The sequence below is a fragment of the Aptenodytes forsteri genome, unplaced genomic scaffold, assembly GCF_000699145.1.
Source record: "Aptenodytes forsteri isolate BGI_AS27 unplaced genomic scaffold, ASM69914v1 Scaffold23, whole genome shotgun sequence".
Taxonomy (NCBI): Eukaryota; Metazoa; Chordata; class Aves; order Sphenisciformes; family Spheniscidae; genus Aptenodytes; species Aptenodytes forsteri.
Genome location: NW_008796043.1, coordinates 5,362,111 through 5,389,806, shown reverse-complemented (window position 1 = coordinate 5,389,806; position 27,696 = coordinate 5,362,111). Strand labels below are relative to the sequence as shown.

Below are 27,696 nucleotides of genomic sequence, written 5' to 3'. Positions count from 1 at the left end.
TTTATGAATCTTCTGAAAGGACAGGCAAATAATCATAACACAAAAGTCCTGAAAGTGAGAAACATTAGTCGTTGATGTTCAGATTTTTACTACTCTTTAAGTTAGTTTAAAAAAACAGCAGATCAAATACACAGCTACATCATTTCCCTTTCTACCAGGACAAGAGTCTTCTGTATTCTCAGCAAATGTAATACAGAAAGGAAGAAAGGTAAGAAATTTTAAAAATAAATGAGAAGTGGGGAGGGAAGACAAGAAGTTAGAAAGACGTGGCCTTGAATAATAAGGCAATGCGGAGAAGGTTAATATTCTGTGAAATTACTTACCTTTATCTGTAAAGGTAAATTCTAGTCTGAAGTTTACTGTCTCAGTCTGGGAAAGTGATGGCAATTTGTCTAACTCATCTACTCTCACCTGGTCCCGTCCACGTTCAACTATGCACTCTCTGAACCTCTTTCATGTAGGTTGGCTTTTCAGGATCAGTAATTTTAAATAGCTTAAAATCTACTCATGGCTTAACAATGGAAGAAATGAGTGGACTTTAAACCTATTTTCTTCATGAGGGAGCAATGGCTTGCATTAATTTTCTTGTCGGCAATCAAGTATAATCATTTCCCCAGTTTCTTCCTCAAATCTGTATTGAATAACCATGTCTGTTCTTTCATTTATGAATCTTCTGAAAGGACAGGCAAATAATCATAACACAAAAGTCCTGAAAGTGAGAAACATTAGTCGTTGATGTTCAGATTTTTACTACTCTTTAAGTTAGTTTAAAAAAACAGCAGATCAAATACACAGCTACATCATTTCCCTTTCTACCAGGACAAGAGTCTTCTGTATTCTCAGCAAATGTAATACAGAAAGGAAGAAAGGTAAGAAATTTTAAAAATAAATGAGAAGTGGGGAGGGAAGACAAGAAGTTAGAAAGACGTGGCCTTGAATAATAAGGCAATGCGGAGAAGGTTAATATTCTGTGAAATTACTTACCTTTCTCTGTAAAGGAAAATTCTAGTCTGAAGTTTACTGTCTTTCAGTCTGGGAATAATTTCTTTATGCTTGCTCAGCTTAGAGAAAACAGTGGTACTTCTGGTAATGCTAAGAAAGTAGGCTTAGTGAGTGGGTTTAATTTTAAATATCAGGGAGGAAACAAGTCACCAAGCATGCCTCAGACTGGAAATAGGAATTTTATTCTTTCCTCCTTCCTGCTCTAGCTCATAGAAAAGAGTGCAGACTGGGTACAGAAGAATCATGCCAAAGAACATATGAGGACTCATTTTATGAGATCAGTTTTGGAGTTGCAAATTTTAAGGTAACGTAACTTTATTTAGCTATCTGTCTTTGAATGATTAATCCACTCACTGCATGAACTTCAAATGAACTACATAAATCTGAGCCAGGTCTATGTTTAAAAAAAAAATAGAAACAGGGGGAGAAGTATGAGATCCTGCAGGCATTTTGCTCAGACAGGCTTAGTGTTTCTTAAAATATGGCACGCCTGACTATGCTCATAAGGTCTGGAAAAGGGGAATGCTACAGTCTTTACTTACACAATAATATAACGTTACATGTGCTATTTTAGAAGCATTTCACCAGTGTAGGCTAGCTATCCACGTACAAAAATAGATACTTTTTGGATCCAGGAGATGATGTACAGTTTCTTGAGGGGAAAAAAAAGACGATTGTCCATGTTTCTCATAGATGAAATGCTAGCAAAAATGCTAATTGCAAAGTATATTTTTAATTGAAACATGCAACATAATCATGTTGGAATTTTAACATACAACACCTGTATGGGCAAACACTATTATACAAAAGGCAACTAAAGAGTTCTATATTGGAGCCATGTCCCAAAAGCTAATATGCTATCTAATTAACTCACAATGACTCTTCTTTCAATATGATTTAACTGCTTATTGAGAAGCAGTAAGAAGGAATAATCTTTTATCCAGCATTTTAAGCAATATATAAGAAGGAGAAACAGGATACTATAATGAACAACTTAGAGCCAGTCAAAAGTTGCAACATCTTTTTATAGAAAAGATGCTTGCTGAAAAATATCTTTCTTCTCCATCCAAAAAAAGACACTTCCATAGGAGTAGAGGAAATGTTAGGAACCATTTTTACACTTGAAGTAAAATTTCTTCAGTTCCAGTGTCACCAAATGCAATTGCGATGTATAATCAAAACTTATTTTTAGTCAATAGCAAACTAATTAATTTTCTTTTTCATTTGTTTGTAAAAGGTGTCGTTCTCTGCTCTTCCCATTCCCCCTCCTCAGAAGTAGGCATGTAGTTCTGATAAAACTATATACTTCATTGTTAAGAGAATAGCTGGCAAGCCTATAAACTATGCAAATAACATTTGGATTGCAAACCACATTTACTACACTTGGCTGATGGAAGAATGATTATTCCATGTCTCAATTCACTAAGAGCATACTGACTACCTAAATACACAACATTTCCTGTACCCCTAATAGCTTCCACAGTTTAGTAAACACATTCCACATATTACAGTAGAAGATTTCAAATCCAAACTTTTCTTCCACAGAGCATCCTGTATTTATACATCCTAGAACGTTATGGAAGGAAAGGGAGGAATGCTGCACGCATTTTACGGCAATTGTAGTGGGGTCTGTTACAACACGTGGTTTGATTTTTAAGCTATCTAATAAGAGGCAGAACCCCAAGCCTCAACGAGTGTGTATTAGAAAGCATACATTATGCCCTCTATCGAAAATTACGTAATTTGACAGTAAAATGTATAAGTAAGCCCATAATTACCTTAAGTGTCTGCCACACAGTCAACTCTCTGGGCTCACAAGTCAAAATATTGTGCTAGAGCTCCCAGAGAACAGAGGTTAAGGAGAAAAGGGAGGGCCAGGATATGACTTTAGGGTTAAACACTACCCTGAGCTGCTTCCTCGACCCCATGATTCAGAATCGTGTGGGACTGACAGCCCTTGCATGCGGAACAGTTTCTACAGCTATGGCTGGGTTATCAGGGCCAGCCTCCCTCTGTGTATGGTAAAAGAGCTTGTGCTGTCAGTTACCTCTGAAACGAAGGAGTGACAAAGAAGAGTCATACCATTTTGAAACACAGAACTCCCATGAGTACTACTCACCTGAAAAACAAAGCATCAGCCATTTTTTGGCAATGCATGTGTGGAATAATCCACCCATTCGCATCTTAAAAGTTGCAGTGCAATCTGCTTTTTGTGCACAGCAGAGATCCTGTGGCATTTTTCAGAAGACCAGGAGGTTTGCCACATTATTCTTGGCCAGAGTTTCCTGTCTCCCCCTACTATGTCTCATGGGTCTTAGCTGCTGTCTTCTGCAAAGCTGGCTACGTTTCATGGTATTGTAGATAAATAGTTGCAAAAAAGATTCAGAGCATAGAGAATGAAAGGCATTGTGCAATTCTTACAGGCTTATCAAATATAAGGTTTACCCCACATGCAAAGAACAATACTGACACACTGAACATGTATTTATTAATCAGTTACATCTGCTAGCCCCTTTCACCACCCTCACAGCATCAGATCCACTAACTGAGGTGCGGTTTCAAAAACACTGTATGAAAAAATCTGTGGGACTCACAGCATACAGAGATTCTCTTTGATTTCGTATCCAAGCCTATGAATTTTGCAATAGGTAGAATTTAGCCTTTAATTTGTATTGGGCTTCTTTCCATGCCCATAGAGGAGAACTGCACAAGTAATTTTGAAGCACTTCAGGCACTGTCCAGTAACTGCAATGCAATAGAAAAGGCTATAGCCTCTCATTAAGCCAACTTAGTATACACAAACTCACCCTCAACAATAAATCAGGGCCAGCTATGCCTGCACTGATATGACAAAAAACATACGCTCTGTGGAATACCAAACACTCTTTTGCCCCATGCTATGAGGGGCAAATGTTCCTACCACTTGGGAAGTTCTTGTGATACTTTCAGTGGTATCCGCTATGGTATATTCCTAAAGAAACATTACACAAAAGCTGGAGCATTTATAAAAATGATCAAAAAGTGATCAAATCAAGAATGAGACTGTTGCAATGGATGACTGTGCAAATAACAAGATGGGCTGTAGACCTGAGATTGCATCTATGTTCCTGGTTCCTGTAAAAAGCATCATCAAGTCCAGCAGAGGCTGTAGAATGAAACTAAGTATACTGAGTGAGTTTCAGTCTGCTATTCTTGCTGAAGTACCCAACAGGAATAGTAGCACTATTCTGGAGACCCTAGAGGCAAAAAGGGAACAGAGACAAACAGTAGAAATGTGAAGAGTGAAAAAGGAGGGAGAACAGACAAGAAGGAGAGAAGCAGTGGGATACTCCAACACTAGAGAAAACCATCTCCACTCTTCTCAGCCACAGGTAGAGCTGCAGGGATACCTGACCTGCTGATAGTGGAAAAGGCAATAGAAATAAAAGCACACCTCCAGAAACACTCAGTAAGAGAATGGAAAGTATAAAGATAACAAGGACAGAAAACTAGAGCCTCAGTAGCAAGAATAAGCATACCAAATAACGAGAAAAATCAAAGACAATGACAGGTGGAGAGGGTCACAAAAGAGGCAGAATCTAATTTTAACAAGATAAACTGCATTCTTCCATTTTCTCAGCCTTTGCTTTTGAGAGCACCTGCTATCATGGCAGACAAGGGAAGCTTTTCTACTTTCACACTAACCTGCCATGGGAAACTGCTTGCAACTATAGGGTTAACACCACAGCCTGTCAGTTGTTTAGGAAGTGCTATTTGGAAATAAGTTTGTTAAGCGCTGACTATTTTGAAATGATAAAGAGTGTTAGAAAGGCAGAGATCTGAGTGCCACGGAGAAGAATCCTGAGAGCAATAATACAATCGAATGAGAATTTGAACTCACTAGTAGAAATCCTGCCCTCAACAAACATAATAATGACATTTCCATTGGTTTCAGTAAAGCAAAGATTACAGCCAACAACTGATGGACATAAATCAAAAAACATTCTCCAGTCAGGCTACACAGATGCCTAGTGAAGGAAAGATTGTCCTGTAATGCAAAATATTCTAATCATAACATAACAGAAAAAGCAAATATTAAAACTGTTTTAAGTATTTCAGATGCAGTTTAGAAGAATAATTAGAATCGTACAGAAACCTACAGTTATTGACATATTAAAATAGTTCAGGACAAAGGATGTGTTGCTTAGAAACTGAATTTACAGGAAAGATCAAACATGCTCAGTGTTCTGCAAAAATCCGAGCATCAGTTCTGGCCACATAGTGAAGTCAGATAATAGCCATAAGAAATAAACACATACATATGAAAAATTATTGATGTTAATTAATGTGTTAACAGTAAAACTGATGTGTTATGCACTCATGCTGAAGCCTGCATTTGTCAGAGAAAGGTAAATTAGCAACTGCCGTTTCATTTCCCTATGCTTTGCTTTTACAGCTGGTAGAAGGCTTGCAAAGTACTTGAAAAACTTGACCCTTCTCCAGCCTCCCCCGCATGAGTCACCCAACCTTCCTTCAGTCATTAGACTGCACTTCCTGCTGGGATCCAGCAGTAAAACAAACGAGAGACACCAGTTCTGGTCACGCTGAGGGACGTAATAAACCAGTGACAGGTATTTTTATGAAATTTAAAATTAATTCCCATATATTATACATATCGACCAAGTGCCAATCTATGGCACTATCTTACGTAGAATTCTATTTCAAAGGACATTTTGAAGCACTCCAGTTTATACCCTGTCCTGAAAGCATGCTTTCCTTGTTTACATACAGGCAAAATAATTTACTGCCTTTTATGTGTTTCGGAAATATTACAGACAAAAATATTAAATCACTTTACTTGTATATGTATAAACTTAACATGATTTTGACAACATTATTAAGAGTAAATTTAAACCAAAATTTCACAGATAAAGTTCCAGCATTTCATGTCATTATTAAATCTGTGTCAAATACTCTTTGTCAAGTTTGAGTTTTTTAGAAGTCGACTGCCAGTTCACCTTTTCTAGTTTGCTTCAATTCACCATGATAACTCTCAGTTCTACCATGTCTTTAATACATCCACATTTCTGGGAAACCCCACTTTCTCCCCAAAAATAAATCCCAAATGAAGCATCCATTGAGAGAAGTGATCATGCTTAGTCAGCCAAATTTAATAACAAATTTACCCTTTTCTGTCCACAGACACTCCTGGTATTTTAGTTCCAAACTTGCCTACTATTACACTAACTGTGCTAAGAGAACCGCTGTCCCCATAAACTCCTTGGGTTCATTCCACAGTGCACACAGGAGACACAACCCCTTTAAACTTCAAGGAGTTCCCATTGCAGTGTAGAAGAGAAAAATTCAGAGATTATGGAATAATCATCTCCAAATCGATCAATTTCCCCCTGAAGGTAAAAAACTGAAAGAAAGAAAAAAGTTGAGCAGTTCCAGCTTGCCTTCTTGAAGGGAAAGTACCCCGAGGGCATGTTGTAGAATGATCCCCATCTCTTTCTCCTGATGCTTATTAAGAGGTCATAGATCTCAGTTACAATACAGCATTCCCAAATGATATCCCCAGCTAAGGACTATGACCTCTTAGTACAAGTCCAGGGATATAAAATTAGGAATATTAAGGGTTCACATTAAGAAAGAGTTTGCCTCAACTATCAGTCATTTTGGAAGAACAGTTGGAATTAATGGCATATCTGGTATCTTGTAAAAAACAGAGGAGCTTTAGTAAAAGGGACTGCAGGTTCCACTGTTTTCCATAGGTGCAGCACCCTGTGCCAGTGCTAAATTTCTATCTGAACATCACAGTGGATTTCCACAACAGAGTATTCAATACAATAGGTGTCTTTCTCAAAAAGCACAAGGTATAGCTCAGAACACCCTGGGTGAATTAAGATATCCCTTCTCTCTGTCTTAACCCTATTCCCTCTAACAAACAAGAGTCACAGTATGGGAGTGGAAGTAATTTTACAGCCATCTCAGGTTATTACACCAAGACCAGGCAGGGACTGGAATGTCTTTAAGGACCTTTTCCCTCCAACAATTCTCTGTTTTCATAAAAAGTGGGTTTTTCTACACCCTCCAGATGATGCTTCAGAGGATAAACTGAGCCCATATAGGTGTTGTGTTAGTGAACTACCACATCACCCGGAAGCCTTAACACTCTACAGCTGATTGTATAAACATGAATTAAGGTTCTTCTACAACTGTATTAAGCAAAGTGTTAAAGAGCTGTGGGGCATTTTGTTACATTTGGCTTTCAAGCTATGAATTTAACTACTGAACATATAAGTAATAATAATCTGTTGTACCTCCCATTCCGTTCATTTCTAAATGGTAATTAAAGCAAGCACCAATAATAAAAACAGCAAGTATTTCAAGAAAAGTATTTTAGAACTAAATTTGCCATTTAGTCATGGCAACAAGACCCATTTTGTAATACACTGACAATATATTATAAATATTCCAGTAAAATAGAAGCATAGAATAAACAACAGGTATTTACTCTACAGTAACTGATTCTCTGAAACACTGTAGTCAATACAGACCATAGGTGTATATGTGTGCATACTTGCAAGACAATCATCATTTTATTTTTAATAGTGTGTCTATTAGATTCATACACATGAATTCCCATTGTACTGGGTAAAGGTCAGGGTAGCTATGACCCTGTATCAGCGGCAGCTTTACAATTCAAAGTCTGTATTACTGAGGACTGTGAAAAGCAAGACAAGCTTGGCCACAGGATCCATATTGATTACAACAGTAATTGGAAGCAGCATAGTTATCATAGGGTAAGTAATGACTATTTTTTCTTCTTCACATATGTGCCAGTGTTGATGATTCCCCCTGCCCCCTCCCTTCTCTTCCCTGCAGGCAACCGTCTTCCTTGGACAATGAGAATTAGGAATTTCAGCCGCATAGATCAAATAGTGATTATAGTACTGCTCTCCCAAAACTGGAATGAGCTCTGGCAGTTATGTCCTCCACACAATGCCTGATAAAGGTCAGTGGATTACCTCATGTCATCACCTGGCAGATCTCAGAAATTGGACCGTCTTCTGAAACAGGCAGGAGATGTCACTCAAGCACTGGGAGAGCGAAGTTAATATTCAATGGGAAAGACACAGTAGCCAAACGGTAACACAGAGAGATACCCTGTACTGCCCATTTGGAAATGCTCTGTGAGGAAACGGCTTGACCTTTAGAACACCCAGCAGTGGCTATAAATAAATGGAGCAACAGACTGTCAATGTAATAAAGCAAAGTTCTGGATGTAGCTAGGGCAGATTTTCAACAGAGTGACAGGGAGGCACTTGAACTAAGTCTGAAAAAGCTAGGGAGCTGGGCAAGTCAGTGCTTGGAGACACGGACGATGATGTAGAGCTAGCTTGGTAACCACAAAATACCAAAGCCAGAAGAGGAACTATTTATAATGTTATTGTGGCCCCTCCCAGAGCCTAATGCTCTCACTCACCCACAATGGCACGTCAGGGATGCCTAATTGACGCTTTCACAGTCCTACGTCCAAAAAAAGCACCACATATATATGTCCTCTGGTATAGCTTAGGACTACGGCCATAAGTCCTACTGCTGAGCATGACTTGGGAAGAAGACACTGAAGTAAGGTATATTGTTTACATAAACCTTTGAGTACATGCTGAAAAACAGGCTCTGGGTGACAGGCACAGGGGGTCTTTTAACCTGCAAAACAGTGTACTGTTGTCCTCAATATTCATTCCTTATCTTCAGTGAAAGTGTATTTACTTGAGAAACTTTGAGCAGAAGTGATCAAAAGCATGGTTCAAATGTGTGATGACCAAGTCCCAGGATGACTGGATTCATGTTCCAGACAGGAGCAGATACCTTGGTGTATGTAACAGCACTTTAGCCAAACTCTGCTGCCATATTCCATTTGCCCAGTAAGGCATAGATTGCTGCAAGATGAGCCCTAAGAGCCCCATATATGATGCTGGATTATTTAAATGTAAAAGGCAGTTGAGAAGCGGTTATACCAAGAACTAGACCTGGTAACCCTGGCACTGGGGCTGCCTACACCAAACCCCTTTGCCAATGAGAGAACTAGTCTCCAGTTGAGTGGTTTCTGCTGCAGACCAGGACTTCCTGAGCCAGCAAGGAGGCGTCTCTGTCCATGGTACTCAGAGAGGCAACGGTTTCCTCACTGGTCCAGGGACACCGGGTCTGATCCGGTATCTTGCCATTATGGTGGGAGATAAGTAGATAAGCCAACCAAAGCTATCCTTGCCAGTATGTGCTAAAAGAATCACCTGCCTTTTCTAGTGATGGAAAATCAGGCTAGAATAAGAGGAAAATAGGAAGCAAAACTGAGGAAAAAAATATCAATGAAAGATACACAGGAAGCACTCAAAGCCCCTTGGAAGACACCACCACTTGCTTCCTCTCCCACCTCCCAACAGAACAAGAGTTCTGGCATTTACAATTAATGCTCATGAACAGGTTTATTACGGGGGTTCCCCGAGTCAAGAATAACAGTTCCATGATACAGACATCAGCTGCTTTCATTTACAAGGGGTCACTGACAGACAACTCAGGAAGTGCAACAGGCTGCTTTTAAAACACCCAGGAGGTGAAGATCTACTGGTTTTATGACTGATTAACAACCTCAAGAGCAGAGATTAATGGTTTCCAAGCAAAAGGGGGAGGAGTTTATGCCTCCTTGCCCACGTTGGCTGTTCATCATGGATCTACTGTCTCTCAAGGTAAGCACAGGGGTTTTGAAGAACAGCAAGAATGCTATGCAGCCTACTTTCACAGCTTTCAGCTCCAGCATATACAAGTTCCCTCCACATCTGAGCAGTACCAAGCTACCTATAGAAGTATTTATACAGAAATTTTGATATGAAAATCCAAGAATGCAATTATCAAGACCTTCATCTACCCCCCCTAGGAGCATGTAGTTCTGCATATGAAGTTCTGTATGGCAGATTCTCCAAATTGCTACTATTTTAGCAGACCTTGGCCATTCTGTAATGCATATAAATCTTCCATCCAAGTCCACTGACAGGCTTTACACTGCTCTCTGAATTCAAAATTATGATTCTTTGGAGACAGAGGCTGTAGTTACCACCCTATTCTCCCTTTTCCCCAAACATCAAGGATTTGGAGTTGCAGATATGGGTAGCCATATATCTTAGACCACGTAATCCTGAAAGGATGCGAGTCCACAACTTGCAAACTCAAAGAAGCACATTGAACTACCATGTGTGTCGGCTGGGACAGGAAACTGGAGGAGAGGGTCTGCTTTCCACTGTGTCAGTCAAACAGAATGTCATTTTGTGGAAAAGAAGTCAGAAGTTTGTGGTCCAAAGCAAATGGAAAAGTAGAAGCATGTCTCTCTAGTACAGCAACTGGGAAGCCCTCTAAGGAAAAAGAGAGGCCTAAGCTCAAGTCCCCAGTCCAAACACTGTTTGTCTTTCATTCAATAACTATTTAATGTAAAATCCATACGCAGTCCTTGGTGCAGGAATTCTCAAGAGAAACAGGGTGACTCTCTCAAGTGAAGTAACTGTACTTGGCAAACAGTGCTTGGCTGTGTGCCACTAACTGCAATGAGGCAGATAAATATGCTTTTGGTGCATCATAGATTTAACTTCTTAGGGTCCTTGTCCTCAGAAGCACTTTCATCAAGCTCAGATTTTTCTCTGTACTGCAGAAATGACCAAGGACCGTTGCCATGTATCTTTTCTCCACACAGATAGTGGAAACTGAAAAAACAATGGCAAGATCTGCAATATATTTGGCCAGCTCTAGGATTCTTTTGCTAGCAAGAAGAGCAATTCTAGCTAGGATATCAAAGCATGACAACGCCAAGTGCTCACAAGATTTATCTTGTAGTCTCACTGTGCACAGCATACATCCTTTGGGACAAAATCCCCTGGAAAGTTTTCAAGTCTTCCAGTGAAGGAGATGGTCCTGGCATTACCAACTCATTCAGAAAGATGAAAGATTCCTGGGCACTAGGAAGAAGAGAAAAGAGGCAAGAGAAGGAAACCATTATAGTGGGATCTCTATTACCTCCCATTTGGTAAGTCCATGATTACTCGTGGCACATGCTGTCTGTGAAGCTGTTAGGTAGCACAACCTCTTATTTCTTGACATGCAAGAAGGTGTTTCTCAACCACACAGGAGGATGAGATCCATGAGAATTAATTTTGGTCATAACTGGAAACACAGAAATACTGACTTATCTAGAAGTTCCCAGCCTAGTGATACTCCAGTGCTGATGGAGAACAGCACTCAGAACGACTGGTCCCCAATATATCTGCTGGAATTATTTTCAGATGGCATGCGAGAGGAATCTCTGAGCAGGGCTAGAGGGCAGGACTGCATCTCCTCATTGGCAGGGGACACACAGCTATAGCCAGTAACCTTTCCAACATCAGAAACAACTTAGGGAATAACATGAATGGCTCTCAGTTCTGCCTGACATACTTACTCAACCTGTCAAGTTCTAGCACTAAGCTAGAGCCCAAAGCATAAAACTAGGTCTACCTGATCACCTAAAGGCAAAATAAATATCCCCAATGGAGAAATAGCTCATTTCTTTTGCCTCAGAACACCCTTAGCCTTGAAGCTAGGACTGCTGCACATGATTCAGTAGCCTGCTTTCAGACAACTTTTACAGCCTGTGATGCCAATGGGGCTAGCAGGGAAGTCATGTAACACACACTAGGTCTACTGACATTCAGGTGGAGGATGGCAGTCTTGTGTACCAGCACCTCCACTGCTGTTGAGTTATTCAACAACTCAGCCAACTAGACTGGCATGTTCACTGCATGTTTGGCTGCAAGCAAGGCAGCACCATAGGATGCTCCTTTTTCTAGTATTACTCTGGTTATGACTGAGACTTCTGATGCCAAAGTGACCTACAGGATCTTCAAGAGAACCAAGCTTGAGCTGAATGCCTCTGAACACAAGAGTCAGCCAGCAGAGAGGCAGTTCTCACATATACAGGGGAGACTTCATAAGAGTACGATCCCTGAGGGTTTGGACTGAAAGGTGAAATAAGCAGCACGAAGCACTGTGCAGGGAGAAGAGATTGTAAGTCAAGCAGGAGAAGATTGGGAGAGTGTCTGACAAATTGTGCCCCACCAACAGCATATACAGCAGCACTGGAAAAGGTTAAGTTTCTTTTCCTGTTGGCAGAAGGAGAGAAGGTGCAGTTGAGGATTTATCAGTGGTGCACCACATTTGATCCTGCATGCATGCTCCTACAGTGAGATCCAAACTGATGTATACTAGAAGGACATCAGGTTCATAGTCATGCTAACTGGATCCTTTACTTATATACACAACTTAGAGGATGACAATATGCAAGTGGCTCATGAGTTATTAAATAGAAATGCTGCAGGAAGGATAGAGTGAGAAAAGCATTAACATCAGAGAGAAATACTATTAAATCCATATTTTTATTGCCAATCTTTTGTAATGACTAAATTAATACACGTCACCATCTTATCTGCCCACGGTTACAAGTATTGCAAAGAATTTTTTTGGACTTTTTCCCCCATTTATCCATTATCTGTATTCCACAAACATCACAGGAATTGTCAGCAATTAACATAAATAAATCATCACCTTTTCAGAGAAAGCTTCAGTACAAGAATTCCAGATGATAGCAAAAAATATTACTAAATAGCTCATGAAGGGCCTGTTCCATCCCCCATTGAAGTCAATGGGAATCTTTTCATTGACTTCAATGGATATTGGATCAGACCCAAATTGAAAAGATCAATAGCGCACACATTAGGATAAAAGAGCAGCTATGCCCTCCTCTAGAAAAAGAACACGACTTCAATTCAAACAACAGATTACAGGAAGGAACCAGTTGGGGAGAACTTTTTTCTTCTCCTTTGAAAAAAATCTACAAGAGAACAGCAATTCAAGATCCTGAGAGCTAAATCTCACAGAGTTATAAGTAGCTCTCATCTTCCACTATCCTCTGAATAGGTGGGGGTGACTGACACTTCGAGAGATTGGGACCACTGTTTAATAAACCAGCTCCCTTCTCCCCCTTCCTGTCTTTGGTTGAAAGTGCAGAATGAAGATTCAATAAAGTAATTTTACTTCTTCCACTGAAGTGTCCAAGCTTCAGAAGAACTCATCTAACATTTTCAAATGCAAAAACTAGAAACCCCAGTATCAATTTGAGAACCTACAGTGGCAAGCCCCATTCTCAAACATGTTACAAGGTTGGTAGAATTAGGGGCAGTCAAGACACTATGACACTCAACTCTCATGTTTCATACTCAGGGTTTTACAAAAGGGTTGTCTTAAGCCATCGTTTTGCCATTCTGTTTGTTCCATCACCGTAATTGTTGATTTTACCCAGTATAACTGTATAGAAAATGACCCTGCAACTGGGTCAACATGCACAGTTCATAAATTCTTGCAGTGCAGCTCCCTGTGCATCTTACAGAGCACCTCCAAAGCTCAGTAAAATCCAGACAAGCTGCAGCTGGCTCAGCCATCTGAAAAATCAGGGTTTGGGGGGCTTCAGAACTCAAATGTGAACTTCAGAGGCTGACAGTCCTGGCATTTTTACATAATGGACAACTTATATAACTCTTCAGTACCTGAGATGAGGCCCAGATAGGAAAGATCATACATCAGGATAGATGATACACTCTGCCCTCCTCCAGAGAGAACACAGTTGACCCAAACAACAGAATATAGTAGAAGAAATTCAATTTTGGTAAACCTCTTGCCTTTCATTAGTGACAGACAAATACCTTAGGGTGTCTACTAGTTTCATTGGGACTCCTCCAAAAGGAGACAACCAGAGCAATTTCGTAACACCCTGTCACGTCAGAAGACTGTGATGAGAAAGGGAGGTGTAACCGCCCCTCCATGGTAATACTTTTTTTGAAAACTTTGTATCTGAGTGTGGCACCCAAAGGCACTGGTGGAAGTCCAAGAGAAAGGCAAGAGTCCAGGGAGCTTGCCTAAAATGCTAAAAGCAAACTTTATTTTTGTCAAATATATATTGTGCTCCAGAATAGAAAGGTAAGCTGCTTGTCTGTCAACTGTTTGTCACTGATTAACTAAAAATAATCTAAAATGATGAGGTTTTCCTAAATGTTGTATCCTTAGTGTTAGGCCATACATGCAGCTTAGGACCCTGCACTGAATTCACCTCACTAACCACCTGTTTAGTACTTTTTTGCGGGAGAAAGAAATCCTCAACTCTGGCCATTCCATCCAGGTCCCTCTCTCAACTTAAGGGTGTATTTTTGTCATTTATATTCAGAAACAGAGGACAGTTGGCTTTTTGTCAACTTGGTAGTCCAGAAGGATGTGCAGTTTAGGTTTTTGTTCACTTCATTAGCTTTCAAACAGTACAATCTCTACCCATTCACTACCACAAGTTTCCTTGAAAGAGAGGCAAAGGTATTTTTAGGAACTTAAAAAATTTCCTTCAAGATTCATTTTCATTCCCCCATCCTCTGACATCATAGATGTATTCCTGCCTTTACACATGCACCCCTAATTGACTAATCCAGTGTACTTGTTTTCACTCTCATTTAGCAACACAACTCTCAGCAAGAACTGCTGTGTTCAGGAGCAGTTCTCTGGGACTCTTCCTACTTACTGCTCCCCCACCTGCTTTTCTTCAGTTTCTCAACCCAACTGTGCACACACTGTTTGGTGCATTCTGCTTGCAGCTTTAAAGCAGAGAAACCAGTTGGTAGAAGTTGGGAGGGTGGGCAGCAACTAACTAACCAGAAAGGAGAAACAACCATATCAGATCAAGGTGAAAAAACAAGGATGAATAGATGGGATCTGAGGCAGTAAAGGGGAGATCCAGAGGATCGGGGCAGGGGGAATGCTTCCTGGGAGAGGGAAGGAAGAGACAAGCTAAAGCCACTAATTTTTCAGCATAGAAAGAAGAGAGGTATGAAGAAAAGGAGAGAAAAACATTAAGTTTTTTAAAGTCAGGAGAGAATATCCATACTGACAGAAACCATGAGCAATATAGACAAATATTCTAGAAGTTTGTAGGAGTGATTAGGGAATGGCAGAACTGACTGTATCTGAAGTTAGAAAAACATTTTACAGGCAAGAAAAGGCAAAGCAATATATTAATAAAAGTAAACATTTCTTGCTGCAGCAGATTTTCATCTTCCATAATTTGAAGTTGGAATTAAAACCATTTGACAAATTCACATTACTTCCTCAACTTTCCTTCTGCTACTGCCCACTTATTCCTCTTCTGCTCACCTTCTTTTCACACTTCGTCCTCAAGAGCAGTACTGCTACTTGACTTTTATGTCATCCTGCCAGGACTTAGCCTATGGATTTACTGGAACCAAAAATAACTCAGAAAGCTCTCCAAACATGAGCACACGCACACTTTCTAAAAGCATTCTCAAATGGGAATGATGGCTTTCCTTGTTTACAAAGTCATAATACAGAAAGGTTTTTAACATAACTGCACTGCACAATAAATACATTTTACGCTGTAGAAGCTAAAACTAAAGTACCATCTAATAAAAAATAAAAATGCCTTTCTGTTGATACTGAGTCTATTTGGATGCGTACCATCAAAAGACCTACTAAAACTAAAGGGCAAAACTACTTCAGCAGATTTCATGTGGTTTCCTAGGTGAGGGGGCTGTCTACAATCATTTCAAAGAGGAACCTGGTTTGGCTACAGGTCCATTCACCCAGCTCTGCTCAATTCAGTAGTATCTGATCAGTGCTCAGTTCTGCCCCTTGACTGAAGCTGAGATTTTATTTTCCCCTCTAACAATTTGCTTCATTCCTCTCAACTTTCAGTTACTGATTACTGTACAGTCATTTGTAGTTAACAGATTAGACTAAGGCAACATCCAGCCCAGATCTGCAACATGCCATTGTGCAAATTCATTCATTATGCGGCTGCACCTAAACCCCACTTACAAATCTCTTACTTACTTACAAACCACTTACTCTCTGCGTTCACAGGTGACTTAGGAAAATACGTGTATAAGCAAAGTACGGAAAGCTGTACAGTATGAATCTAGAAAATACACGCAGCAGCCAGGCACAGACAGCTAACGAACACTTTAAATACAGTGACAATACAGTAATTATCCATACATCCTTCGGTATGAAGGAAATTTATAGTGCCCCATTTACAGTATAATCCTGTCCCAGAATCTGTTTATAAAGGTTTCACCCAAGCATTCAAGTGCAGGAAAATAAAATAACTGAGAAAGGAGCAGGGAGATCAAAAGCAGAGGATGGGAATCAGAAATAGAACAGTGCACGAAACCACAAAGTGGTAAGTATTGTTTACCTGTCAGTTGACATTGATTAATCTTGTGTTCTGTGATATCACTCAGTGACTCAAACACCTGGAGGCAGCTGTCACAGCTGTGCACAGCTTCTTCTTCTAACTCCTCCCCTTCATCCGGCCTTTTCTTACAGTCTAGCACTTCTCCATCTTCTGCCTTGTCTTCTAGTTTACAGTTAGGGTCTGAAAGAAAATCAAGACCGTGACGTCAGGCATCTAAGAAGAGAACCTTTAAAAAGAAAAAAAAAAATCAGGATAGGTTCTTGTGGTAATGATGAGAAGAAACATATTTGTCACGAGCCTGCAGCACACTGTAGATTTTATTGCTAAATAAGCAAAGGAGGTTTTTTCCTTAATTTTTTTCTAATCTCCTTGAAAGGAGAATTTCCCTTCTACTCCCACAAATGCAGCTCCATTTCTCACTCAAGCAATTCTTCCATGCTTCAATGTTAGGTTTGCCAATTTTATCACAGCTATTGAAACTGCTTTGATCATTGTAAGAAAGGATAAAGCACCTATGCAATTAGTCGTCAATGAAAAGAAAAATCAAATCAATGAGTGTGCAGGAACTTCTTTTCACTGTTAACTACAGCGTTTCACAGGAAATTACCAGAATTAAGAGACTAACAAATTCGATTTACATAAACATGAAATTAATCTTGATTTTACAACCCACTCCAATACTCCATCACCACATTATTTGACACAAACAAAGCCCTGGAAAGATTATTCCCTGGGTCAAAATGCTACATGTGCTTTGAACTTGTGTATGACTTAGGACAAACCCGATAAAGTTCCTGTATTTGCCAGATCATGGAAAACTGGAAATTAACTACTGTAAAACCTAAATAGTGCACAAGGAGAGCTTTGTCTGTTTGCCATGTTAACAAGCATTTTGGGGATAGCCGGATAGACGTAGCCTCAGAGCAGCAGTCCTGAGCCCAGTTGAAGCTTCTGAAGCAGAAGGAATGTGCGGTCTCACTGCCATCCCCTATGCGCAGAGAAGCCACACAGCTCGCTGCACTACCTCAGTACTGCAGATGACCAGCGCAGAGTGAGATAATGTGAAGTCTAGAACTTTTTCTCCTCTGAGGAGGAGCGGAGTAGCTTTAACTACTCCTGACTTTTTGCCTACTTTACTAAAAGCTTCTTTCAAAAGACAGAAATAAAACAGTCTGTCTTCCCTAATAAAGCAAGCTGGCACTTAACTTTGTTTTTCCTTGGGAACCACAGTACAACAAGTGAAATGCAGAAGCAAAATGGTTGTGTACATTCCAGCAAAAGGAATGCTAGTGTTTCACCACTTTTCCCTTTTCTGCTTGGGCCGCCTCATCTTTCCTTTTAGATATTTGAGAGAGCTAAGACCGAAACAAGTAATTTTAGAAAACAAGGACAAACTCACATAATAACAGGAGATTGTGCAAGTACATTTTAAGATGTTACGCTCTTTAGCCAAGGGGGTGACTAACCAGGAGTAAGCTTCTTGTCCACAGCAACAAAGAGGTGGTATCTGTGAACCCACTTTATTTAGCATTGCAATTGATTAGGATCATGCACAACTACTTGAAAGGAGAGAAACTAAAACATGCTGAGACTAAATTCATATTAGAATGGGGAAGGGGTGAGGAGGAGGAGGGTGATTCCACTTTAAACTGCTCTTAAATCCTCTCTCAGCACCCTACAGTGATGTGGACACAACCATACCTGCATTTGCCACTGCGCACAAAGCGCAGGCGTTCTTGCTGCCCACAATGACGGTCAGGGCTCTCATCACCTTTCTACATCCTTTGGTCCACACTGCTGCACCCTGCCCTTCAACTGTTCAAACGCTGACAGACCCGCAAGCGGAAACTGGAAATGACCCATGTCAGGAAGTCTTCCTCATGCTATGTGGCTTGTGATCAAACCCAAGGAATTTCTTTGACAGGGGTAAAGGGCAGAATTTATTTTTAAGGAAAATATATTACAGAGGGAAACCAGATTAATTTTAAAAAATAAAAGAACACGTTCTGAAGGCAAAAACATATTTGCTGTGCAAAAGCTCTGCCTATACACTGAGTGTGATCCTTATATGACAAATTACATTCACAAGGTTCTTTCAAGAGTGAAAAATTCAACTTGGGCAGCTACTTCCAAATAGAGGAGTAGTCTGCAAATTTACACTCCAAAAAGGGATGCTAATTAAATAAAAGGACTTTATGGCATTTTAGCCATTGTTGAATGCTCAGAATCTAATAACTCCCATTGCCACTTCATTTTCCAAGATATTTTGCAAGATTAATAAGAGTAGTTAGGAGATCACCAGGTTATAAGCAGTTCAGAAAAAGAAATAATTGTCTTAACTGTTGCAAACTGACCCCAACATCATTAAACACTTGTTGGAAGGCAGCATGTGCACATCACATACTATTAGTTGTTCAGCTCAAGCTCCCAGTTTCATCTCATAAAACTGACAGCACTCAGGGAAATGTGGGCACTGGGTTTGAATTTTAATATGAGTATTTAAATGCTGCACATAAAGTTTACAGACCTGTTTGTTTTAAAATAAGGGTAGTGTCTGACTCTGCTTTAAGTACAATGCTGAAGGAAAGAAAAGGGAGGGGAGGGAATTCTCAAGACTTATTATTCAGAAACACTTGCACTTTACAGGAATTCAGCAATATGCACACACGTATGCACAGATGCACCCCTTAGTGCACAAAAGCCTAAAGAATCGCTCAATTTAAAGCTTCCTACTTAGAGACCAGTTATTAAAATCAGAATCATTTTAAGACTAATAAATGTTTTGCTTCTCCTTCTGCATTTGCAGATATAAACTCTACAGGGACAGAAGTCAGTCAAGCTTATTCCCTTCTGCTGCAACTTTAGAATACATGCTCTAGCCAACTGGCACATTTGTTTTTAGGTCAACACTTAAGTGGGACCCTCTGGGACCTAGGTTCGAGTTTAGCCTACGACAGCTTTGTGAAATGAGTTCTGGCAGTCTCAGCCCCTCTCAATGAATGCATTTCCACTGTGATCTGTTTCCATGAAGAGATGTCACCACCAAAATAAAAAGATATTTTAAGAGAGAAAATATCGTTTGGATGCTTTGTGAATAGATAGCTTTTCTGTTACAACAACAAGTATCTTCCATCAAGAACTGGTCTAACCTTAAATGGTTACTTAAACTGAGGATAAGCTGCCTTATTTGAGCTGCTCTTTTGAAAGACTAGAATAAAACATATTTTATAAAGGCAATATGCATTCATCTCTACTTTCTCCTTAACCTCCCATTCAAAGCTCATGCTTGCATACAGACTTCAGGGCAAATGTCATTCATCGCCCACATTTCTTTCTCCCCAATATCTGCAACAACAGCCACAATTCCCTCAACAAAGACTGTCTTTATAGTAAGATTACCTATCCCAACAACTGCAAATGCCACTGTCATTTCCAGAGGCTTCCCTGCCCTATTTCAGAGGCTGCCGTGCACTAAATGAAATTTTTCAATACATATCAGCAACAATACACACACCGGCTCCATCTGCAGATTTCATTGAAAATTATCTAGTATGGAAAGGAGGGTTACATTTTTGGAACAGAAATAAATTCAGCCTATCCTATCCCAACAACTGCAAATGCCACTGTCATTTCCAGAGGCTTCCCTGCCCTATTTCAGAGGCTGCCGTGCACTAAATGAAATTTTTCAATACATATCAGCAACAATACACACACCGGCTCCATCTGCAGATTTCATTGAAAATTATCTAGTATGGAAAGGAGGGTTACATTTTTGGAACAGAAATAAATTCAGCCTATTAAGGCACTTTAAAAAAAAAAAAAAAAAGAGAAAGAACAGTTGTCTTCTGTTACTGATTATGTTAACATTATTTATAAATGGAAATAAAGAAGCATATGATTTTCTCATTACTATGTTCCCTGGCAGGTGGTTCTCCCCTTCCCTTCTTCCTCCTCCTCATAAGGGATGTTATTGCTGTAGCTTGGTCTAATAAAACTGAAAAAAAAAAAAAAAAAAAGAGAAAGAACAGTTGTCTTCTGTTACTGATTATGTTAACATTATTTATAAATGGAAATTAAAAGAAGCATGATTTTCTCATTACTATGTTCCCTGGCAGGTGGTTCTCCCCTTCCCTTCTTCCTCCTCCTCATAAGGGATGTTATTGCTGTAGCTTGGTCTAATAAAACTGCAACTTTGGGGAAAATGAAAAATTGCATTGGCTTAAAAGTGTTGGAGGCAATAAAGCCATGGACTTCAATTAATTTCAAGTATGGAGCGGTTTAAGGCCAACCAGCAGAAATTCTATTCTGTCCATGCAAAAATGAGGTTTCACCACATTTACTTTTTATAACCCGTATAAAAGTCAAGTAAAAGTAATGAATATCTAAAAGCCATCTCAGTGGACTGGCGAAGACTATCTGTATTCTTGAAACTCATCTTACATATTTCTGCCTATGCTACAAGGATCCATAGCTAATCACAACTAAAACATCAAACTACCAAGAAAACAGCCTCCTTTCCAATCCATTTCACTGCCTTGCAGCAGACCTCCTTCCAAGCCACTTCTGCATGGAAAAGTGCTGGCAAAAGAAAGGAAAACTTAGATCATGTGGTTATAATTATTACCAGGCAAGGAATATTTCTTCAGCTCAGTGGAAAAGTAAAACTCTGTCGCTCTCTGCTCCCAGTAGTGTCCATCGCAAAACAACTGCCTCATTAAATCTCTGCAGTAAGATTAATATGCCGTAGCTGCACTACATTTATAACTTGGTACTCTATAAAAAGCACATTTAATGGTTAGAGCCAGAGCTTAGATACAAAGTATTACTATAAAAACTTCTGGCAGTGTGTACACAGTGTGGGCCTTCTGTACTGCTTGCTCTATCAGAAGGTTTTTTGTTTTTAATATCGGCACTGCATTCTTGCTATAGAGAAAAATAGAATGTTAAATCTTGCCTAGAAACAGACAGAGAATAACACAGGACATAATGGGAAATAAATAACTAGCAAGACAACTTAACCATTGAGAATTATTTTAAGAAAAAATGTGGAAAAGCAACCATTCCTTGTGATATTGATCTCCAGTTTTGCAGTCCTCTCTTTTTCAACTTCATGTGTCTACAGCAGTACAAGTTTGCTTTTTTCCAAGTTTGCAGATAGCTAAACGGAGACATAAGTATATTCAGAAGACTTTGAGAAACTTCCCATTAAAAAAGCACAGAACTCTCTCACTTTTATTTCCTCTTTTCAAACAATATCGTTTATGCGCAGAGCCACTAGAACCTATAAAAGGCACCAAAGACCAAACACAAACCCACAGGACACACACACAAGAGAAATATAAAGTCTTCTAGCTGAACAAAAAATTAACTGCATTGTTCACCTTCATAAGAGGAATAACTCCAACTGTTCTCAAACAAATTACCTACACGTATTCAGAGATGACTAGCCTTCTAGGAATATCCTTAAGGAGCCAGCCCTTACTCCAAAAGGTGACCTCAGCTGAATGAATGAGACTATTCAGATGAGTCGGTCCTGCTCTTCAGATAAAATTCTGTGGAATCAGTACCAAAGACAGAAGTGAAGTATTTTTTGCATTCTCAGAACCATATTAGAGAATAAAAGAGCCCTTGCTGTTATTGGGAATTAACAATTATTTCTTCATGATTATTAACAACACATATCCCTGTGATCCTGACTCAAACAACAGCTTTTTCTACCCAATCTCACTCACTTAAAATTAAGGAGCCCTAAATTAACCCCTGACTGGCAAGAAATTATACAAATAATCCTAAAAGAAATTACCCTTATCCACATATTTTATAAATATGGAAATAGTTTAAGTGAGTTTAAGTGGAATGAACATTCAAGTTAATCTGAAATGGCATAGGGTGGGGTTTTATATGGGGGATGTAGAGAAGGATTATCGTTAACAAAAAAGAAAAAAAAGCATGCTGCACTTTAGAAGCATCTCACTTTCAGCTGGATGATCTACAAAAGGCAGAATTTCTAATTCTCAGGAATTGAAAGGTGCGGGGAGAGGAATGTTATTTTCCATTGCGAGCCCCAAGAATGCATTCTAAGCTGAAACGGAGAAGGAAGAGTGCAGGCTGTGCAAAAACACCCCGATACAAAAATCCCTCACACTGTTGTCAAACGGTAAGCAAGCACTAATGAAGGAATTCAGCATTACCAGTCTGTGCGGCTGTGTGTCCCACACCTGCCTGCTGGTCCTCTGTTTCATTTTCTTCTACTGTCAGAAAAAGGTAAACAAAACAAAAACAAAACAAAAAAAGATGTTAGGTAGGTAGCTGAAGTGCTTCAAGCATCTTTACACCAGCTTCAGTTCTGAAAGCCAGTAATGCTTGTACAACACGGGCAAGAAAAGCTGCACTGCAAAGTGCGAAAGTGTAGACCAGACCAAAACAGAATACATTGCTGTATGGAAGCTACAGATCTGAGAACAGAGTGACCAAATCGGTTTCATGGCTTAAAAACCAAATCGAATTTCCTCTGGGATATTTGTCTTCAATGCACTCTACTGTATTTGATTATGGAACTAAATGAGAGAATAATTCTGGGCTTTAAGATTCTACTCGCTCCACACGGATAAAAGAAAGCCTTCTCCTGGCAGACGGGAGAGGTGTGTGTGCTAATTCATACATAAGCTTTAAAAGAATAATAATAATCCTATATTCAGTAGCAAACATCTCAGCAGTGCAGACAGCCTTGCAAAGGAAAACTAACCCCATGCTGTTTTACTGTATACACCATGCCAGCATCTTTCCCTTGGCTCACAGCTTTCCAGAGCAGTAGAACTAAAAACAATACAATTCTTGTCAGATTCACTATTCAAAACTTGTTGGGCAAGAGTGAACCTAACAAGAGCCATTCTGCTGCTACTTTGAAAAATTAGAGAGTGCTGTTCTCATATGCTCTGATATGATGCCTAAGTAAGATTGACTCTCCCAAAGTAAAAGTAAGGGAAGAGCTAAAAGGCAGAACCATTTCCTTTTTATTCTCCCAAAGACCGAGTTCTTTGAGTTAGAGAACAGCGGAGAGAAAAGAATTCATTCTCCCTCCACAGGGGAAGAAGCTGAAAGGGGAAAGACTGCACTTTTACAGCATTTCCACTCCCAAGAATTCAGACCTCAAAAATAATCATGCAACTCAGTTAAAATCCAGAGATTTGGGGGGTTTTGTCCTGGTTCTTGGGACAAGAGAGTGCAACACTTAGGGTCACATATAAATCTAGACATATATTCAAAAGAAGAGATACATATACACACTCCACAGGTACCTCTTTTCCTCCTCCGCCAACCCCAAGGCTTCATACAACTGGTTGTTTCTAGAATCTGAGTTTCTAGAAAAAAAACACCAGTTTTCATAAGGACACTCAGGACACCAGAAACTTGAAACACAGTGCATATATTAGAAAGAGTCAAGTACAACCTCTGGAGGACTCTAAACAATCTCCATCTCTGTCCCAGAGCTGTGGCTAGTAAGCACACTCTTCTCATCAACAGAGATCTGATAAAGTTTCCCCAGCCCTAGAGTAAGTCAAGTATTTCACAAAATATGATTTTATGAGCTGTTTCAGCTGAACTTCTTGTTCATGAAGTTCATGAACAAGTTCACTTGCAGCCATGAAGTTACCAGTACTTCAGCTGTGATCATACTGTATAAGTTTCTTTGTTATGCTGAAGCAGTCATCCCAGCAGCCCTCACAGCTAAAGGAAACTGGTCAGACAAAGAAAGCAATGGGAAAAGCTCATGAAAAGCTGAGTTTTAGGGAACACGTGGTCAAACACAAACTAAGCTAAATAGAAAGATTTTTCACTAGGGCAGCACAGATCAGTAAGACTCATTAATAAAGGAAGAAAAATGAATACAACTAGTATAAAGTTTAAAAAAAAGAAGTTACCACCTTTTGTGACCCCCTCAAAGCCCCCAGTGAAACCTCTGCAGCAGTCCAACCTGACCCCGTTTATGCCCACTATCAGCTGTTGATCTATTTCTGAAAAATGTTCTCAAGAGCAAGCTCTAAAACTGAAAAATGAGTCCGCTGTTCCATCCCTCAAGAGGAAACTCACCTTGGTCATCAGTACCTACTAATCAACCTTATTAAAGGTTGTAGACGGATCTGTTATCTACCAGTGAAATCCTCAACCATGACACATGTCACAACTTGGTCCAGAAAGGCAGTTTAAAAACTCTACCATTTTTTAAGTTTCAAGATGGAATTGAGGTGGCCAAACATGAACTTTTCAAGAACTGATTCCCAAGTGGGAAACTTTAAAATAAAGCAGCTACCTGCTAAGAAGTAAACAAGATCTGCTTGTTTGAGCGGATCTCCACTTTTAAGTGTATGCAAACCAAAATGCAAGAGTTCATCTTTGCTGCTGTTCTGTACTGAATGTCTACAGCCACCAGCTGCAGTACCAGAATCTCTCGCTGCTGGTGAGAAGTGACTGCACACCAAAATGTGCTCAGCTTCACACTGCTGACTGAGAAGTACACCAGACATTTTTAGGTCTTCAAATGGAAAAAACAAACATGGATACTGTGTAACAAATTGTTTTCATGTATGCAATTTTGTAATGTAAAAACATGCCAGCGTATGCCTTGTGAAACCAAATGTTTAAAACTTCCCTGCTATTTAGGGATCTGAAAATTCTGTGAGAGCTGAGGTTTGCTTTCAACAAAGGCTGACCACTGTGTCTTTATTACACTAAAAAAAAAAAGGAAACCAGCATCAGAGCAGGTAACTTTGTGGTTAGCATCTTTCTAAACTGTTGTTCAAGCCCTTTAAGGATTCTCAGTCACAACAGAACCAAGTACGTCACAACAGGCCACAGCACAAAGACTTGCTAATGATATTCAACTAGACTGACATATTTGTCAGGAAAATTAAAACCGCATTTGGGGGAAAACATGGTAAAAGGAGTAAGAAAACTACCCCACAAAACCCACAGAATTAGGGAAATCTTAGCATTAGCATGAATCAACTACAAAATAGCATCTCATTTTCCTTTGCATTAAGTTAGATCATTCCTCCAGCTAGCAGGAGTAATTGTTACATTAAGTAAGCTACAGCTGGTAGCATCAGATAAGCTCCCAATTAGCACGTTACACCCTTCCACAACCAGATTCTGAAAACTTCAGTGCTATTTCAGCTCTCAGACCAATGTTAAACTCACCTGACTATGAAAGGCAGTGTGACATGCAGCCAACATTAACTTCCCTTAAAAATTAACTATACCATTTTCTTTCAGGAAAGGAAAGCAACTTTAAACAGAACCTATGTAGTGAGATGCTTTAAGTTTTGCTAACCAAAAACATTTCTCTGGCACTTGCATGAAAAGTAACTAAAAAAAGCCACAAGGATGATATGCAGATAAAACAGTAGCATGTAGGCACTATTATTAATTCAAACATCAAAATTACTGATACTCTAGGACTGTAATTGTGCATAGGGGTGTCATCTTCATTACAGCATATACCACATCCTAGCATCAGGTAAGACAAATTCCAGGTAACAAAGCAATAAAATACTAGTAAAAGGAGAGGCCTCAGGAAACCAGAACAATAGCTTATGAATCCAGACTATGAATAAGTGATGTTGCTGCTAAACAGCACTTCTAGATACATTTGAAATAATGTTTTCACGAACGCAGCAATATTCCTTGTCCCTACAATCACGTGTTTATGACCACAGGTCACCTGTTTTGTTAGCTGTAGAAATATTTCTTAATTGACTTATCTGTTCCTTAAAACAACAAACCATCAAACCATACATATTTTCTCAGTGCAACTTTTGAAAAACAAAACAAACAGGAAACCCAAATAATAAAATTTCAAAAAAAAGACCAGATCACCACAACAACTGTGGCACCACACTTCTTGAGAGCAATTTAAAAAAAAAAAAATCTCAGTAAGGAAAAACAGAATTCCAGCATGTCAATTCTATTTCCCATTATAAAAGCCTGTGGTTTGGACAAAGACCAGTTTTTAAAATTTTACTGCAAAAACCATATCTCTAAACTGAAGCTGTATCTATGTGAAAGGTTAGGACATTTCAGCTTTGGTACGGCCAGTGTCCAAGGCAAACCACGATTTCAGTTCAGAGCACCTCTCATGCTTACGCTGCTGAATGTCAACATTAAGACCAACTATGCCTTTTTAAAGAAAAAAGAAAAAACAACCAACAAATCAGGTAGTATCATCAAGGACAGCCAATGAGGAAAACCTGTGGGAATTTTGATATAGAGGTCCTAAAAATAGAATTAATCTCCTGACTGCTCTACAGCAACACCTGCTGATCAATGAGGATTTCACCCCTTTTGCTTAGAGTCTCTTCATGGGACACATGGTTAGTCTATAAAGGAGGGAGATTATTTTATAAAGTTAGTACAAAATATACACAGATTTTCTAGCTTGCAAAATCTCATTCATATTCTACTGACTAACCAGGATTCCCCTTCACTGAAGAGTTAATCCGTAGTTTTAGCACAAGTCATTTCTGGTTGATGCCTGGGAAAAACCTTGTATGGAAAAGAAATGGATAAAATTAGAGATGTGAAAAAGGACATTTTCACCGAAAGGGAAGCCTTTTGGAGAACTCTGTCTAAAATTTATGGCTTCTGAGCTATTACAAACTATAATAAAATAAAAGCAAAAGATAATTGAAAAAAGTCTATTTTCTTCTAATCTAGGTAGGTTAATAAATTTTAAAAAAGAAAAAAAAAAAGAACTGCCCCAAATGCCTGAGCCTCTTTTCAGCTTGTTAAAGCAGGAGAAGCCACATATCCCAAAATAAACTATAAAAATAGATTGCTATTGATTTATCGCTTCCTAAAACATATTTCTTGAGAGATGTGAAAATAAACCTAATATAGCAACTAAGACTGTTGGGATAGTAAGTTTAGAATATATATTTTTAACTTGCACTTTGCATTTCCTATAATTCAATACTTAATCTATAAATTTCCATTAGCATATGATTAGTAATTCAATTTAAAGCCATCTTTGCACAAAAGCCTTTTTCTTAGGATGGTAACTTTGCCAAGTGCATCTTCAATCTACATGTTTGAATAATTTCTGCAGACAAGTAATAGAGACACTAGCTGCATTAGCATAATCAATACACAATTTACCGAGTTACCCAGACAGAACAGAAATAAAACGTGCGTGCCATTATTTCCGTACCTACAAATGACTGTAATTTCTGGAAGTATCTCTCTACTTTTCTTTTCCCTCCTCCTCATGGCCATAAAAAACAAAAACAAGAGGACATTCATACTGCCACCATCTACAGGTAGATATTAAGTATGATTAGATAGATTAATCACATAGCAGAAGGCAAATTTAAGAGCCAGCTACA

At 39.2% G+C, this 27,696-nt stretch overlaps 1 protein-coding gene across 1 annotated transcript in view; it reads right to left on the bottom strand.

Annotated features, from left to right (window-relative positions):
- ZNF521 (zinc finger protein 521) overlaps positions 1-23,670 on the bottom strand; it is a 221,555-nt gene extending 197,885 nt beyond the window's left edge. Inside the window, exons 1-3 of the mRNA XM_009285634.1 lie at positions 23,614-23,670; positions 22,507-22,566; positions 16,316-16,495 (exon numbers count right to left, since the gene is read on the bottom strand). Coding sequence (XP_009283909.1) covers positions 16,316-16,495; positions 22,507-22,566; positions 23,614-23,647 — 274 coding nt within the window. The 5' untranslated portion in view covers positions 23,648-23,670. The remainder of the gene's footprint in view (positions 1-16,315; positions 16,496-22,506; positions 22,567-23,613) is intronic.
- Between the last annotated feature and the right edge of the window lie 4,026 nt (positions 23,671-27,696).